Source organism: Leptosomus discolor, chromosome 1 (assembly GCF_034619465.1).
Source record: "Leptosomus discolor isolate bLepDis1 chromosome 1, bLepDis1.hap2, whole genome shotgun sequence".
NCBI classification, from domain to species: Eukaryota; Metazoa; Chordata; class Aves; order Leptosomiformes; family Leptosomidae; genus Leptosomus; species Leptosomus discolor.
In genome coordinates, this window is record NC_141391.1 from 67,332,440 (window position 1) to 67,346,080 (window position 13,641).

The 13,641-nt window shown below is 44.3% G+C and overlaps 1 protein-coding gene across 1 annotated transcript; it reads left to right on the forward strand.

Annotated features, from left to right (window-relative positions):
- Positions 1–105: 105 nt before the first annotated feature.
- F10 (coagulation factor X) lies at positions 106–12,227 on the forward strand. Its single transcript, XM_086482103.1, has 8 exons — positions 106–179; positions 2,516–2,676; positions 4,149–4,173; positions 6,854–6,967; positions 7,907–8,047; positions 8,837–9,087; positions 9,900–10,017; positions 10,821–12,227. Exons 1-8 carry the CDS (start codon positions 110–112, stop codon positions 11,366–11,368), a joined length of 1,428 nt encoding a protein of 475 aa, XP_086338229.1. The 5' UTR covers positions 106–109; the 3' UTR covers positions 11,369–12,227.
- Positions 12,228–13,641: the final 1,414 nt, after the last annotated feature.

A 13,641-nucleotide genomic window follows, 5' to 3' on the forward strand; every position in this document is an offset into this window, starting at 1 on the left:
GTTTCGGCTCCCGTCGCGTCCCGTCCCGTCCCGCCGGGCGGCGACGCGGCCCCGCAGCGCCGGCAGCAGCAGGAGCTTGAGGGGCGGGGGGGGGGGTCTCCGCGCCACCATGGCCGGCCGCCTGCTGCTCCTCCTGCTCTGCGCGGCGCTGGCGGGAGAGCTCCGGGCTGAAAGAGGCGGTAAGGCGGCACCTTTTTTTCATTTTGGGGTGGGGTGGGGGGTGTCCCCTTCTTTACAGGCTTTTTTTTTTTTTTTTTTTTTGGGGGGGGGGCGGCTGGGGGAAGGCGGGAGGCGGTGGCGGCTCGCACCCCGGGGTGCGTGAGGGGGAGAGCGCTCCCGTCCCCCGCCGAGGGAAGCGGCGGCGGAGGGGGGACGGGAGCGGCACCCCAGGGCTCGTCTTCCCCGGGGGCGGGGGGGCTCGGTTTCCAAAACGACTGAAGGCTTGTCTGCACCCTCCGCACACCCCGCCGAAAGACAGGCGAGCTCCGCCTCGGGGGCAGGGAGCTGCCAGGGGGCACCTCGGGGTGCTTGAGCCCCAGGGGTGCCATGTCCCGCTGCTGCTCCCCTCCACACCTTTCTCAGGCTGCTGCACCTTCCCGTTTCCTCCCCCTATAAAATGGGCTTGCTGGCCCTCCCCGCCATTCGCGCTGGGTGTCGGTGAGGGGAAGCCTGGCCGAGGCTTGGTTGGGTGCGCTTGGCCGTGGAGAGGCTGGGGCACGGGGCAGGGAGCCGCCCCCCTGTTTGTGCCATTAGGGTCAACACCAAAGTCCAGAGAAGCATCAGCAAGTGGCTTTTCATAAAGTTGTGAACTCTTCCTTCAATGAGTCAGCCTGCTTAGGCTTTAAAATGAGGTCTTCCATGCGTTTCTGGAACGTCCTACTTAAGTTGACCAACGCCTGTTGCTCCTTGATGTCTCCAAAGAAGGAAGCATGACGGACAGCTTGGGAAAGAGAATGACCAGCCTCAGAAGACTCTTCAGCTAGTTCAAGTTTACAAAAACATCCGCTTACACGGGTGATGTGGAGGCAAAGGAATATAGAGGCGATAACCCCACCAGCTGCTTCCTGCCACTGCAGAGACGGATTTAAGGGCAAATAAGATAGTGGGTGAATGAACTAACAGTGCCTGACCTACAAATTACAAGCACTTTCTGTAAGCTTTCCTTGCGAGGAGCCTTTTCAGAGTAAGCGGGTCTAAATTACAGGTGGGCTGTGTGGGATTGCTTAGTATAAATAACACTAGAAGAATTTGGCTGCCTGTGGCTGATCCACCAATTTCAGTGAAAGCAGAATAAGCCTCCTTTCTGTTCTCTTAGAGGGTATTAGGGTATATGATTACTATCAGCAAATTTATTTGTTGCTGAATTGAGCTGTATGAAGCGTGCTCCAGAAACTACGTGCAAGCTGCCCACTGAGCGTTAGCCATTGGCCTTGAAGTCCCATCTTCAGCCCTGTCTTCCACACTCCAGTCTGTGATTGGAAAGTATTTTCTCTCTTTAAATTCCAGGTGATTAGAACATAATTAAATGCCAGCTTCCAAACTCTGCAAACTTTCCTAGAATATATGCTTTTTTCAGGGTAATTGGCAATCTATTTACTCCAGTGTTGTTTCCATCTTTCCTGTCTGGTAATGTGTGCACCGGTCACTGGAGAATAACACTATTGTTCACGCAGCCAAGTAGCTGAGCTGAGTTTAATGCCTCTGATCCTTCAATTTAAATCAAAAGCTACCTGCATCTTGAACTTGAAGGCAGCAGGTCTTAACGCTTCTCTGTCACCACGGTTTTAAAAAAACAAGTCAGCAAACTGACCTCAGGCTGTACTTTCCTGCTAAAGCTGACGTTTGTTTACTTCTGCTCTTCGTTAAATCTTAGAATGCAGCTGCTTTAGCTCTACCTACACAGAGATCAGTAAGGTGGGAACATTTCTACAGGCAGTTGGGAGGCGGTGTTAAGAGGGAAGGAAAACCCAACAGCAGTGCAGGGGGATTTGGGGTGGTGAAGGGCAGTAGAGCTCATAAATGGGCTTTTCCCATCTGTCAGTAGCTACGTTACTGCATCCTGAGTTTGCGTGGCACTTAGTTTCTGCATCACAAACCCCTGGAGCAGGTGGTGGTGTTGCCTGGTGGTCAACTTAAAAACCAAGTCAAGGAATGCAGTCTCTCTGGCCTTCAGGGAAAGTCATTCTGTTCAAGACTGGAGTCTTGAGCAGGAGTGACAGAAACATAAGCCCTCAGCGGCAACCTGCATGTTCTTATCGTCAAGACTAAAAACTGTAGGAGAGAATTTTGGGGGCCTACAGTTTGTCCTGGGGTTGCTCATTCTCAGAGGGAGACTGCTCTGAGACATCCTGAGATATATCAGTCTGTGTGAGGACGGGCCTCACAGATAATGCTGTGTATGGACAGAGTGGCAAAAGGGTCTGTTTTGGTTTTGTTTCTACTTCGCTTATTTCTAATGACTTTTTACCACCACCAAATATTACCTGCCACCTGTATCGTTTTCTCTATTGTCTAGTATTCATCAAGAAAGAAAATGCTGACAACTTCTTGGAAAGAACAAAACGTGCTAACTCTTTTTTGGAGGAATGGAAGAAAGGGAATATTGAAAGAGAATGCAATGAGGAGCGCTGCTCCAAAGAAGAAGCAAGAGAAGCCTTTGAAGACCAGGAGAAAACTGTAAGGATGAACTAATACAAAACATAGGTCTATATATTTAATGTTTACCAAATAGTGTTAAGGTCTTTTGAGCTGGGCATCAAAACTCACAAGTTACTCCCAATCACTTAACACAAAGAATAAGTAGTGCTTTTGGCTGTGGTTGGAATTGCTAAGGCATAAATGTATGGTAACAGTCTTAATTTAGCTCTTGCAAGGCCAGCCCACCTTAAAGCCTCCATTCTTTTACCTGTTGTAATCTGTTTAATTGCCATTGTGAGGTATTTGACCTTTAAATGCTTTGATACTACCCGTGTTGGAAATGTGTTCACCCTATCTGGGTGGCATAGCTGAGTGTCATGACTACAGTCAAGAGCTCTTAGGTGGAGGTCCACAGGAAGGTTGAGAAGGCAAATGCTGACATGGAACTTCATGGGAGAATTTGCTGAACTTACCTCAAGCAGCTTTGCAGGGCTTACCGTTTTGTGGCTCTCTCTGTCAGTACCTGGATTGACAGAATGTATATTGTGGACAGTTCTTGTATGCCTTAAATTGCCCCCGTGGAATGAAGTTTGTATGTGTGACTCTTATGTCGCCTGCCCTGCCCTGATGGATACTTAACTTCAGACAGAAATGTGATCTGTTCCCAAGCTCAAGGGAGAGTTAAAGAGATGGGGCAGCTATGGGGTCTGAGCTCAGTGGAAAAGGTGATATTTGAAAACTTGAAGTGACTTGATAGTGGAAGGGAATTGGGAACATTGGCTGTAGCTATGTGGCCCTGAAACTGGAGTTAAGGCCAGATTCATTTCACTTTAATATTACTTGATGGCCAGAATGTTCTTGAAGTGGCCCTGAAGTGACCTGGGTGGGGAGTCATGGGTGCATTGCCAGGGTACCTCAGAGCATAAAAGCTGGCTGATCTATAGCAGAACCAGCACAGCCTGTTCTGCCTGGTGACCAGATGTCACTGAAAAGGACCGTCTTGGACAGACAGCATACCTGGAGTCCTCAGAGCGCAGGGAAAGAAGAATACAAGTTTGACAAAGTATTTTTAAATCTCAGGATTTCTGAGGTCCTGATTGATGGGAGTATGGGGGGGGGACGACACACACTGAGAATTTGGCATTACAGGAATGTAAGTAAATTCAGTCAAAACTGATGGAAAGATACAGTTATGCAAGAAATCAAGTGCCCTGTGCTGAGAGAGTCACACTGGGAAATCTCTAAGGAGTTTTAGATATTTCTGAAAAATTCGTGAGACTTGTTTCTGTAGAGCCAGGCAGTATAGATGGATCATATGGGTTTATTTTATTAAATGGTAATAGCAGGCTGCAAGGCACCGTATGTGCCTGTAACTTAAATATTTGTTTTAACAATCGTTACCTGCAAGTATCCTCTGTATGAAAACTCTAATATTTTTCTGAAGAATTCAGTAATTCTCATCTAACTCTTTCTGTCTCCTTTTACTCCCTTTTTCCCGCACCTACCTGTAGGAGGAATTCTGGAACACCTATGTAGGTAAGAAACACTGTGTTTGTTGGGAGAAATAAGCTTCCTTATGCGAGGTTAAAAAGGATGTGCCTCTTAAGTAACCACTTCCTGCTCCCTTGCTTCCTCTCTTTTCACTGTGGGACATCCTCGCTTTGTTTCCTCTGAAGAAGGAATCTGATTTACTGCCTTGCTGTTGCTTGAACCCAGTCGCTTCATTCAAAGGCAAGGTTCAGCTGCCTCCAATTGCTGGGATGATCTTTGTCCTCTCAAAAAAAAATAGGGGCCCTTTGCATGCAAAGGACAGTGAAAAGCAGAAACTGGGCGTGTGACTCTGCCGGTCAGTTGTCCTCCAGAGGGGCAGCCTCGGATTGGGGAATTCAGGATGCAAAGAGTCATAGATGATGGTGGCGCTTAAATGCCGCAGCCAACACAAAGTTATTAAACTGTTGCAGAGTCGCTTGCCAGTTTCGCGTCACCATCCATACCAGACTGATGTTGATTCCTGTATTTTAGAGCATTTTGTGGAATGTGTTTTATGCAGAACTGTTCAGCATTCAAGGATGACATGCCACTAGATTAGCAGACACTACCCATCACTCTTTTCTGCTTTTTTCTAAAGGTCCGAGTTGTATTTATTAGAGTTCTAGTGGTCATAATCACTATGCAGGGACAGATTTTTAATGTATTAGTGTTTGGTAATGTGTTCTTCTGAAAGTATGTGTACAGCTTGCGTGTTAGGAGTGCCTCAAAAATGTTAACCAAAGACAGCTCAGCTTTGTCTTTTGGCGTCTGCAGAAAATTGAAGACAGTTGCCACAAAGAAGATGCAGACTTTCACAATCTTCTAAGCAGGGGATGAACTCTACAGGCTGAAATTTCAAGCAAAGCCTGCGTCAGTGTTGCAGGGAACAGGAGTGGAAAATTTCAAACCACCAGTTTGAAATATCAAGCAGAACGTCAGTGCCAGTGCTCCTAGCAGAAATGCCAATTTCGTACATTTTAAACCACAGTCCACGAATGCTTTATTGGTGTTCAGAAGTATTAAAAACCACAGCTACCCTCAACCAAGTTACTAGAACAATTTGTTCTTGCTTCCTTTTTCAGTAGAGAATTCTGCAATGCTTTTGTGCAATGTTGATATAAAACTCATTACCACAGTGGCAACTACCGTAGGGAAAAGCTAAACAAGTAGGATTTCTAACAGTAGGATGCTGTTTAGCTAAGACCACTACAGAATGGAGAGCTCTGGCGCTGCGGAGGAGGCAGAAACCAGGAGCTGTGCTGCAGGCCTCAAGTCTGTCTTTCTTTTGGTAAATGTTGGTCTCGCCTTCCTCTGCGGAGGATGGACATCAGTCTTCAACGCCTCTGTGGTGGACCACACAGAAGCAGCATTTGGAGTGCTGTTGGTTTTGGCCACGTGCAGGTACAGAAGGGATGTTGAGGTGTGGGGGCCGTACACAAAGCCCAGCAGGTGTTCCCTGTGGCAGATAAAGCTGCAGCAGATGAGGTTGCAGGCCAGAGCCACCATGCAGGTGGCAAGCTGGACCCTTAGCATGAACAGCTTCTTGCATCTTGTCTCCTCTGTGGGCATTGCTGTTCTTCCAGCTGCTCCAAACAGGGGCAGACCAAGTGGTAAAATACAGAAATTTGAGGATTGTGTTGTCTAAAGCAACGAATTGTTAAACAAGTGTAACTTCTCCAGACATCCTGCTTTTCTTATCGAACGGTGCAGAAGAGCCCAGCAGGATCACGTGACGGGGAAACACACTTGTTACAGAAGGTCACTAGATGGCAGAGACCATGGCAGCGAGCATCAGTGCGGGAGTGAGAAACCTTTGTGGGGGTGGGAGAAAGGCCTGCTACGTGGAACACGTCTGCAAACTCAGTGTAGCCTCACTGTCCTACGTGTAGCTGAGTTTGTGAGATACGTGTGGCTGGGGCCCTGGAGTCAGGTCAGCCAGTTGTGTCCAGGTCATGGAAAGGAAGAAAAGCTGCAGAACTACCTTTCAGAAGTAGGAGATCCCTGCGAAGATGTGGGGAGTGTGAGGTGAGAGCAAACTTTTTGAAGCTCGAGCTCATACCTCAACGGATACAATGGAAAAATTTTAGTACTCTAAGCAGCGCAAAACAGGAATTTGGACTGCACACATGAATTTAGCAGGGCTTTGTAAGCCAGTTTTGTTTTGTTTTGTTTATCTTCTGACTAATATGCTTGTGTCTGTTTCTTTAAATGCACAGCACTACAGGCAAAAGACATGCACAAGCAATGAGATGACCTTTAAGGAAATAAAAGCTGTCATTATTATGCGGAAATTGTAGGGAAATGCAAGAGGCCAAAAGGTTAATTATCTTTAGACAGTAGTTGCAACGTAGAAATGTGCTGTCTGCTTTCACAGCCTTTTCTGTAAGTGGTGTATACTCTGATCATGATGTATTACTTTGTCTTCCTACGAAAAGAAGGTTTGTGTACATGCTGTCATACAGTAGCCACCAAAACCAGATTGCAAAACTCAGGATATGTGTGTGAATCATTGCTGATTTGGAATGATTACATTTATACTCTGTTCCATCTGGAATGTGGCAACTCACAGGACATAGGTTTTAAAAGGGAAGATGAAAGATTGCTTATTAAAACTGACACCCCTTCAGAGTTCACTGAAAATGCTTATGCTCTTACAGTAATTTGTTTTTTTGGTTTGTTTTTGTAGATGGGGACCAGTGCAGCTCAAATCCTTGTCAGTATGGTGGACACTGTAAAGATGGAATTGGTTCCTACACTTGCTCATGCTTGGATGGCTATCAGGGCAAGAACTGTGAATTTGGTAGGTTTCTGCTTTGGAGAACTGTGGCAGTGAATTTCCTGGGCAGCTGAAACGTAGAGAATTAACTCTTTCTTAACGAGCATTATTTGCCTCTTGGAAAAATTCATAGAACAGGATGGCAGTCAACAGTGAGTTGGAGGACAGTGCCAGAAACACAAAGCCCTGGTGGCTCTACAGCTGGATGGTGTTGGTGAATGCTCCAAAGTTACACTTGCTCCAAAGAAAGCCCTCTTAATTATGATAGTGCCTCTCTACATGAGCTTGAGTCCCCAAAACGTGATGATAAAAACTAAGCAGCACAGGATTCGTATAATCGATATCAAAGAGCCTTTATTCCAAGCTCAGAAGTACAGCCTCCTTGCTCAGCTCATATGCAGTAGCAGATTTCAGTAGACAATGCAGAGACTTTCTCAGCTTTGCAAAGGATCATTTTTTGCATATAAATCCTTCCTGAGTCTCACTTCTGTGACACACAGCTGCTACCCTAATGATGTCAGTGGAGTGCGTATCGGTAGCCTGGAAGTTCAGACTGGAGGGTGTGGAAATGAAGTTCAGATGCAGGACTGAGGGAAGCTATGAGCTGAGTTTTTTAAGGCAGGAAGGAGGAATCGTGTGAGGATTGACGAATGTCTAGGCTTCTGTGTTAGTGTTTTATTCATTCTTCCACTGTCATTTGTCTCTGTTTTTTCAAGCTGACCATGACATGGCCGCTGGGCCCACTTGGACTTGGCAAGTATGTTTCATGCGGTGGATGTGACTGCTTTGTAAGCCATCAGCTGCTGTTAGCAGCTCATGTTATTGCTAAGATGTGCTTCAGGTGTTTTATGGGTGGAGATACGGATCCTGTTTAAAGAGTGTGGTTTAATTTGGTGAACTTTGACGTCTTCTGTGAAGTCAGTGTATATTTACGGTTTTTCTCCAAACTTACCTCTTTTATAGTCATACCAAAGTACTGCAAAATAAACAATGGTGAATGTGAGCAGTTCTGCAGCGTCAAAAAAAGTGCACAGAAGGATGTTTTGTGTTCCTGTGCAAAAGGGTATGTTCTGGCAGAGGATGGCAAGCGCTGCGTTTCATCAGGTATGGCTTTTGAAACATCAGTGTTCTACATGGCATAGATTTAACACTGAGGCCGACTGATACGTATTTCCAAAGCCTTCCGTTTGTGAGGTGATGCCATGGACCTATCAAAATCTAGCTGATTTGGAACCCTTTGCAAGGTGCCTCTCACAGAATTACCTGAGTAAACTCCACTGTTGACAGGGGAAAAGTGATTTCAGTTATATCTCATTTACTTAAACACTTAGACACCATGTAAAATAGCAGCTTGCAGAAACTTTTGTACTTCAGGTTTCAGTTAACCTAATCAAATAATAACTGATGACATTAAATAATTACAATTAATGCTATGTACATCACATTTTTGTTGTATTTCAGCAAACCTGGGGGAGGGATGAGTCAACCATATAGTCAAGATGTCAGTTTTTATATCCTTTATAACTAATAATAATTTGCTGTCATGTGCCATATTATTTTAAAATTAACACTTCACTCAGTGCCTAATTCAGATGGTTTTAGTAAGGGCGACGACATGAATGTAGCGATGTAAAAAATTGAAGATGATGGTTTACATTTTAAATACTTTGAAAACACTGTCCAGAGACTGAATCTATGGACAAGTTTTAGGACTACAAAATGGCTTTCATTTTTCAAACCATCTGGTCTTCCTCCTTTGTTGCATCTGCCAAGGTTTTGCTAGTGCTTTGAAAAAGGGACAGCTGACAGCTGTATTAGCTAAATTATTGTGAGATGGTGTTGTTGTGCTGGTGTTTCTGTCCATCTCTAATTTTAACATTCTTATCTTTACAGTGAAGTATCCTTGTGGAAGAGTTTTTGTGAAAAGAAAAAAAAGATCTGTTGTTTTACCCGCTGATAATAGCAATGTAACTAGTGATCAAGATGTCCCTCCCACGAATGGAAGAACTTTGGAGGAGTACATTGTCACTACCACAGAAAGCCCAACCGTCCGTCCTGGCAATGGAACAAGTGGCAAGACTCCGTATGTCAATACCAGGATAGTAGGTGGTGATGACTGTCTTCTTGGCGAATGTCCATGGCAGGTAAATCTGGTGTTTCTGCTCTGCATGTAAGCAGAACATGTTTCTGAGGGAAAGTGTGCGATTGTTGATTTAACCTGGCTGCCTTCTGAATGTTACCCATGCAGTACCGCCATTTGTAGCTGGAGGTACCTGAATTGTGTGAACCTAGGCGCTTAGGTGTGCAGTTCTGCAAACTACAGCCTTAAAATGTCGAAATAAAAGGCTTTGCGCAATTTTAGGTGGTGCTGCTTAACCTGTCACCAGAGAGGGCTTTTGAGTCATGCTGGCCTGCCAGTGTCCTTTTTGCAGGCTATACTCCAGTTCTGTCTGATAGCAGTCCATTTAGGTAGTACGCCCCAGGGCATGTCAGACAAAGCATGCATTTGCTTCACAAATACGGTTTCATATCTAAGTTTTCCTCTTGGGTTTGGACCGGCCAAAACAGGTTCCTGTATTTGGGACACTAAGGGGAGCTCAAATGGGAACAGAACTTGAACAGGAATTCTTTGTTATGGTAGATCCAAGGAATGAGGTGATTTGGGGGTTGCACTCCCCCTGCTCGGTCAGTCAGTGTCTTATTCCTAAAAGACGTTACTAAGCACCATGAGCGAGGTGACATGGGAGCCAAACATCTACATCGTCTAAAGACAATTGAGACTGTGGCAGTACATGCCAGTCTTTAGCATATGCAGCATCAGGAGCCACCTGCACAGTCGTACATGTTGTAGTAATAAGCATGTATGTAGTGTGCAGGGAATTCAATTACCTGTTTATAGCTCATTGCAGTTAAATTGCTCTTTTTCTTTCTGCACTTACCTTTGTGTCTTTCGCAGGCTGTTCTGTTAAACGAGGAAGGGGAAGAGTTTTGTGGTGGAACTATTTTGAATGAAAACTTTATACTTACTGCAGCTCATTGCATGAACCAATCTAAAGAAATCAAAGTAGTTGTTGGTGAGTGGTTATTTATTTTACTCCTGTGATGTTTGAGCATGTGTTGCAGACTAATCCTCTGTGCTCTAAACCTCGTGTGAGATGTACTCGTATTACTTTATTTGTTATGGTTTATTACTTTTTTGTCGTTGTTTTTCTTTTTATAATTTTTTGTTATTGTGGGAATCCTGCTTTGTGAAATCAGGGGCAGCTGATGTGGAAGATGATAATGATGCATCCCTTCCTTCTTTGCCAGTTAGTTGGAAGTGATTAAGAACAAATGTTCTAGAACTTTTGCCTAGCATTGTGTTCATCAGAGTAGCGGTTCTTCAGAAAGCTTATCATTCCTGACACATCTGAAGTGTGCAGATTTGTTTCTGCAAGAACACTCAGGAAAGCTATGACACATTGACCAGAGGAAGAAGAAATGACTTATGACTGCTTCACTTTCGAGGCATGATACTAGATCAACACAACTTCATAGTTGCGCTATTTTAGTCTTGACCCAGACCGGTTTCTCTTCCCTGATATAAGCCAGACTCAAGCCCTGTAAGAGCTTCCACCCAAAGTTGCATTAATTTAGCTCAATCGATTTGTGCCTTTATGTAAATTGGTACAAAAATCTCCATAGTCAAAAGATCGGAACTGAAACTGATCCAGGTGCTGCTAGTAAATACTGCAATACCTTTTTACAGTTTACTTGTATGGTATAAAGGCTTAGGCAAAGTGTTAGAAATGAGTATACTACTTTCCTCTTTTATCAAGCTCGTACTTAATTTCTTATACTATCTCCGTAGAATAACCCTTTTAATAATCTTGTACAGGTGAAGTGGACAGAGAAAAGACAGAACAGTCTGAAACGATGCATACCGTGGACAAAATACTTGTTCACTCTAAATATGTTGCTGAAACTTACAATAATGACATAGCTTTAATAAAGCTGAAGGATCCTATCACGTTCTCCGAGTACATCATCGCAGCATGCCTCCCCGAAGCAGACTTTGCTAATGAAGTTCTGATGAACCAAAGATCTGGGATGGTTAGTGGCTTTGGGCGTGAATTTGAAGGTGGACGACTATCCAAAAAACTGAAAGTGCTTGAAGTCCCCTACGTTGATAGAAACACTTGCAAACAATCCACTAACTTTGCAATAACAGAAAACATGTTCTGTGCTGGTTATGAAACAGAGCAAAAAGATGCTTGTCAAGGAGACAGTGGAGGTCCCCATGTAACCAGATACAAGGATACTTATTTTGTTACTGGAATTGTTAGCTGGGGAGAAGGATGTGCAAAGAAAGGCAAATATGGTGTGTATACCAAACTGTCCAGGTTCTTACGCTGGGTAAAAATGGTCATGAGACAAAGTTTGTAGTGGCCTGGCTCTTGATCCTTCTGTTAGCTAACAAGGTGCAGTTTCTGTAATGGAAAATTTATTCTTCCTTTTTTTTTTTTTTTTTTTAAGCTGCATCCGCTAAACTTGTTTTGAGAGCTGATTCCTTAAAGTTATGGTGCCACTTCTTTTTGTTTTATTCCTGGTTTTAAGCACGTACATGCAGACTGCTGGTGTTGCTTTGAATTTGTACAGCGAGGGGCTTTCCCCGGACAAAATGGCTGCTCAGTGAGGTCTTTTGTTTGCTTGTTTCGTTCTTTTTATACTGCCATTTTGGTTCCTGTCTGTTTGCCCAATTGATAACCAGAGGCTCCTGGACATAATATGAGCCTCCACTAATCGTGATGAAAGTGGGAAGGACAGGAAGTCAGTTAATCCTCATATTTGTAGCCAACTGGCTCAGTACCGAGTTTGTTATTACTGGAGCTGTTTAGCTTCTATCTGCAGATGTACTTGGAAGATTAAAGGAGCAGGGAAGCTTGCTTGGTGGAAGCTTGCTTGGAGGAAGCTTTCTTGGTAAAAGATGAGACATAAGTAAGTATTCAACATGTGATGCTGAATAACAACACGTTCCACAAAATTGCCTGCTTAGGTCACAACACATAATTAAAATGGGGGTTTGCTTCATATGGATTGTGCTTCACTTTTGTTTAATTTAAACACTTCTGCTCATCAGAAAAAAAAGGTGTATGTACATGTTCAGTGTTTTCTGTATCATGTTCTGGATTTTGTATGGCTGAGGATCAGAAAGCTCCTTGCATGTGTACTTGTTTGCGGTGTTCCTGTAAGGTGCAATATTGATGTACACCAGCATTTGAAATAAAATGTTATTTCTTTTTTTGTTCTTTTTTAAATTATTATTTATTCCCTCCAGTCAGCTTACAAACATATGAAGACAAAATCTCATTTGATAGTGAAAAAAGAGTGACTGTCCCTAAACAAATATATGATGCATTTCACCTGCCTTCTGTCAAGGCTGACGAGGAGTAGAGAATGGAGGGGGGTAATTAAAAGACTTTCACTGGCCTAGAGGTTCATAAATGGCAAGTTAGATGTCAAGATACTAATTTTCTTAGAAAGAGGCAAACTCAACCAGTGATTTCCCACACATGTTCAGGTACCATGCATGATCTGATCTGTGCTGTAAGGTTTCCAGGCAAAAGCTCTGCATTCTGGTGGGCTTTTTGATGTGGCATAGAGTTCCTCCATATATTCTTCTTTAAATCTCAGCTTCAGTCTGAGGTACAGAAATCATGGAAAACTTTATGATGGAAGGGATAGATGAAAGTGATCTGGTCCAACCCCATGCTCAAAGCAGAGCTAGCATCAAAATTAGAGCAGATTGTGCAGGGTTTCTCTGGTCAAGTTTTGAAAAACTTCAGAGGCAGAGATTTTGTTACCCTCTGGGCAACCTGTTGTGCTTTAGCACTCTCATGGATGAAATTTCTCGTGTCCAATTGGAATTTTCCTTGTTGCAGCTTCTGACTACTGCCTCATCTTCTTTCTATGGACACCTCCGTAGGGAAATGGTTGTCCCTATCTTCACTGTAATCCCCATTTAGGCAGTGGAAAACTGCAGTTAGATCCCGCAGCTCTCCCTGGCTGAACAAACCCAGACCCCTAACCATCTTGATGGGGTAACTGGTTTCCAAGGCTCCTCCAATCTGTTATGCTCCCCTGTTGTCTGAGGTACACTGAATGTCACCAAACACCCGCTACTTGTTTCTTAGGGTTTGAGCTGGTACTGGCTAGTTTCATATAGCAGGTGCTGTGAGCAAACCAGGTTGACAAACCAGAAACACAACCCTGCACAGCAGCAAGGTATTGCTGTGGTCAGCAGTATATGTGGCAGGAAGGACTGCAGGTCATTTGCCCCAGCTTGATAGTCTCCACCTGTATAAACCCTCAGCGGGCTTACTGCAGTGTTTGTTCAACAGTGTTTGTTCCCTGAGTTCTTCTGTCCACTGGATTCCTGTTCAAGTCCCTTGTCCCACTGCCCTGTGCTTCATCAGGGTGAAACATCCCACTTCAAAGGGACAACCTCAGGCCTAGGTGCTACCCGAATCCTGTTTACGTACTCATGCTAAGGGCATTCTTGTACTTCAGTGAAGCTTGAGGACTGAAGTGAAAGTCAGACTGGACTGTAGATGGTGCTGAGGAAACTGAGGGGAGGACCTGCCTCTGGCAATGGTGGCAGTTGCTGGGTTTTGCTAGCTGATGTGTGTATATGTTCTTGTCAAGCCAAGTAGCACCTT

Excerpts from the sequence above, each read along its gene's own strand:
- F10 (XM_086482103.1), top strand. The coding sequence starts at position 110 with ATGGCCGGCCGCCTGCTGCTCCTCCTGCTCTGCGCGGCGCTGGCGGGA. Across the intron at positions 4,174-6,853 it reads ATTCTGGAACACCTATGTAG|ATGGGGACCAGTGCAGCTCA; the intron begins GTAAGAAACACT and ends TTGTTTTTGTAG. Across the intron at positions 6,968-7,906 it reads GGGCAAGAACTGTGAATTTG|TCATACCAAAGTACTGCAAA; the intron begins GTAGGTTTCTGC and ends CCTCTTTTATAG.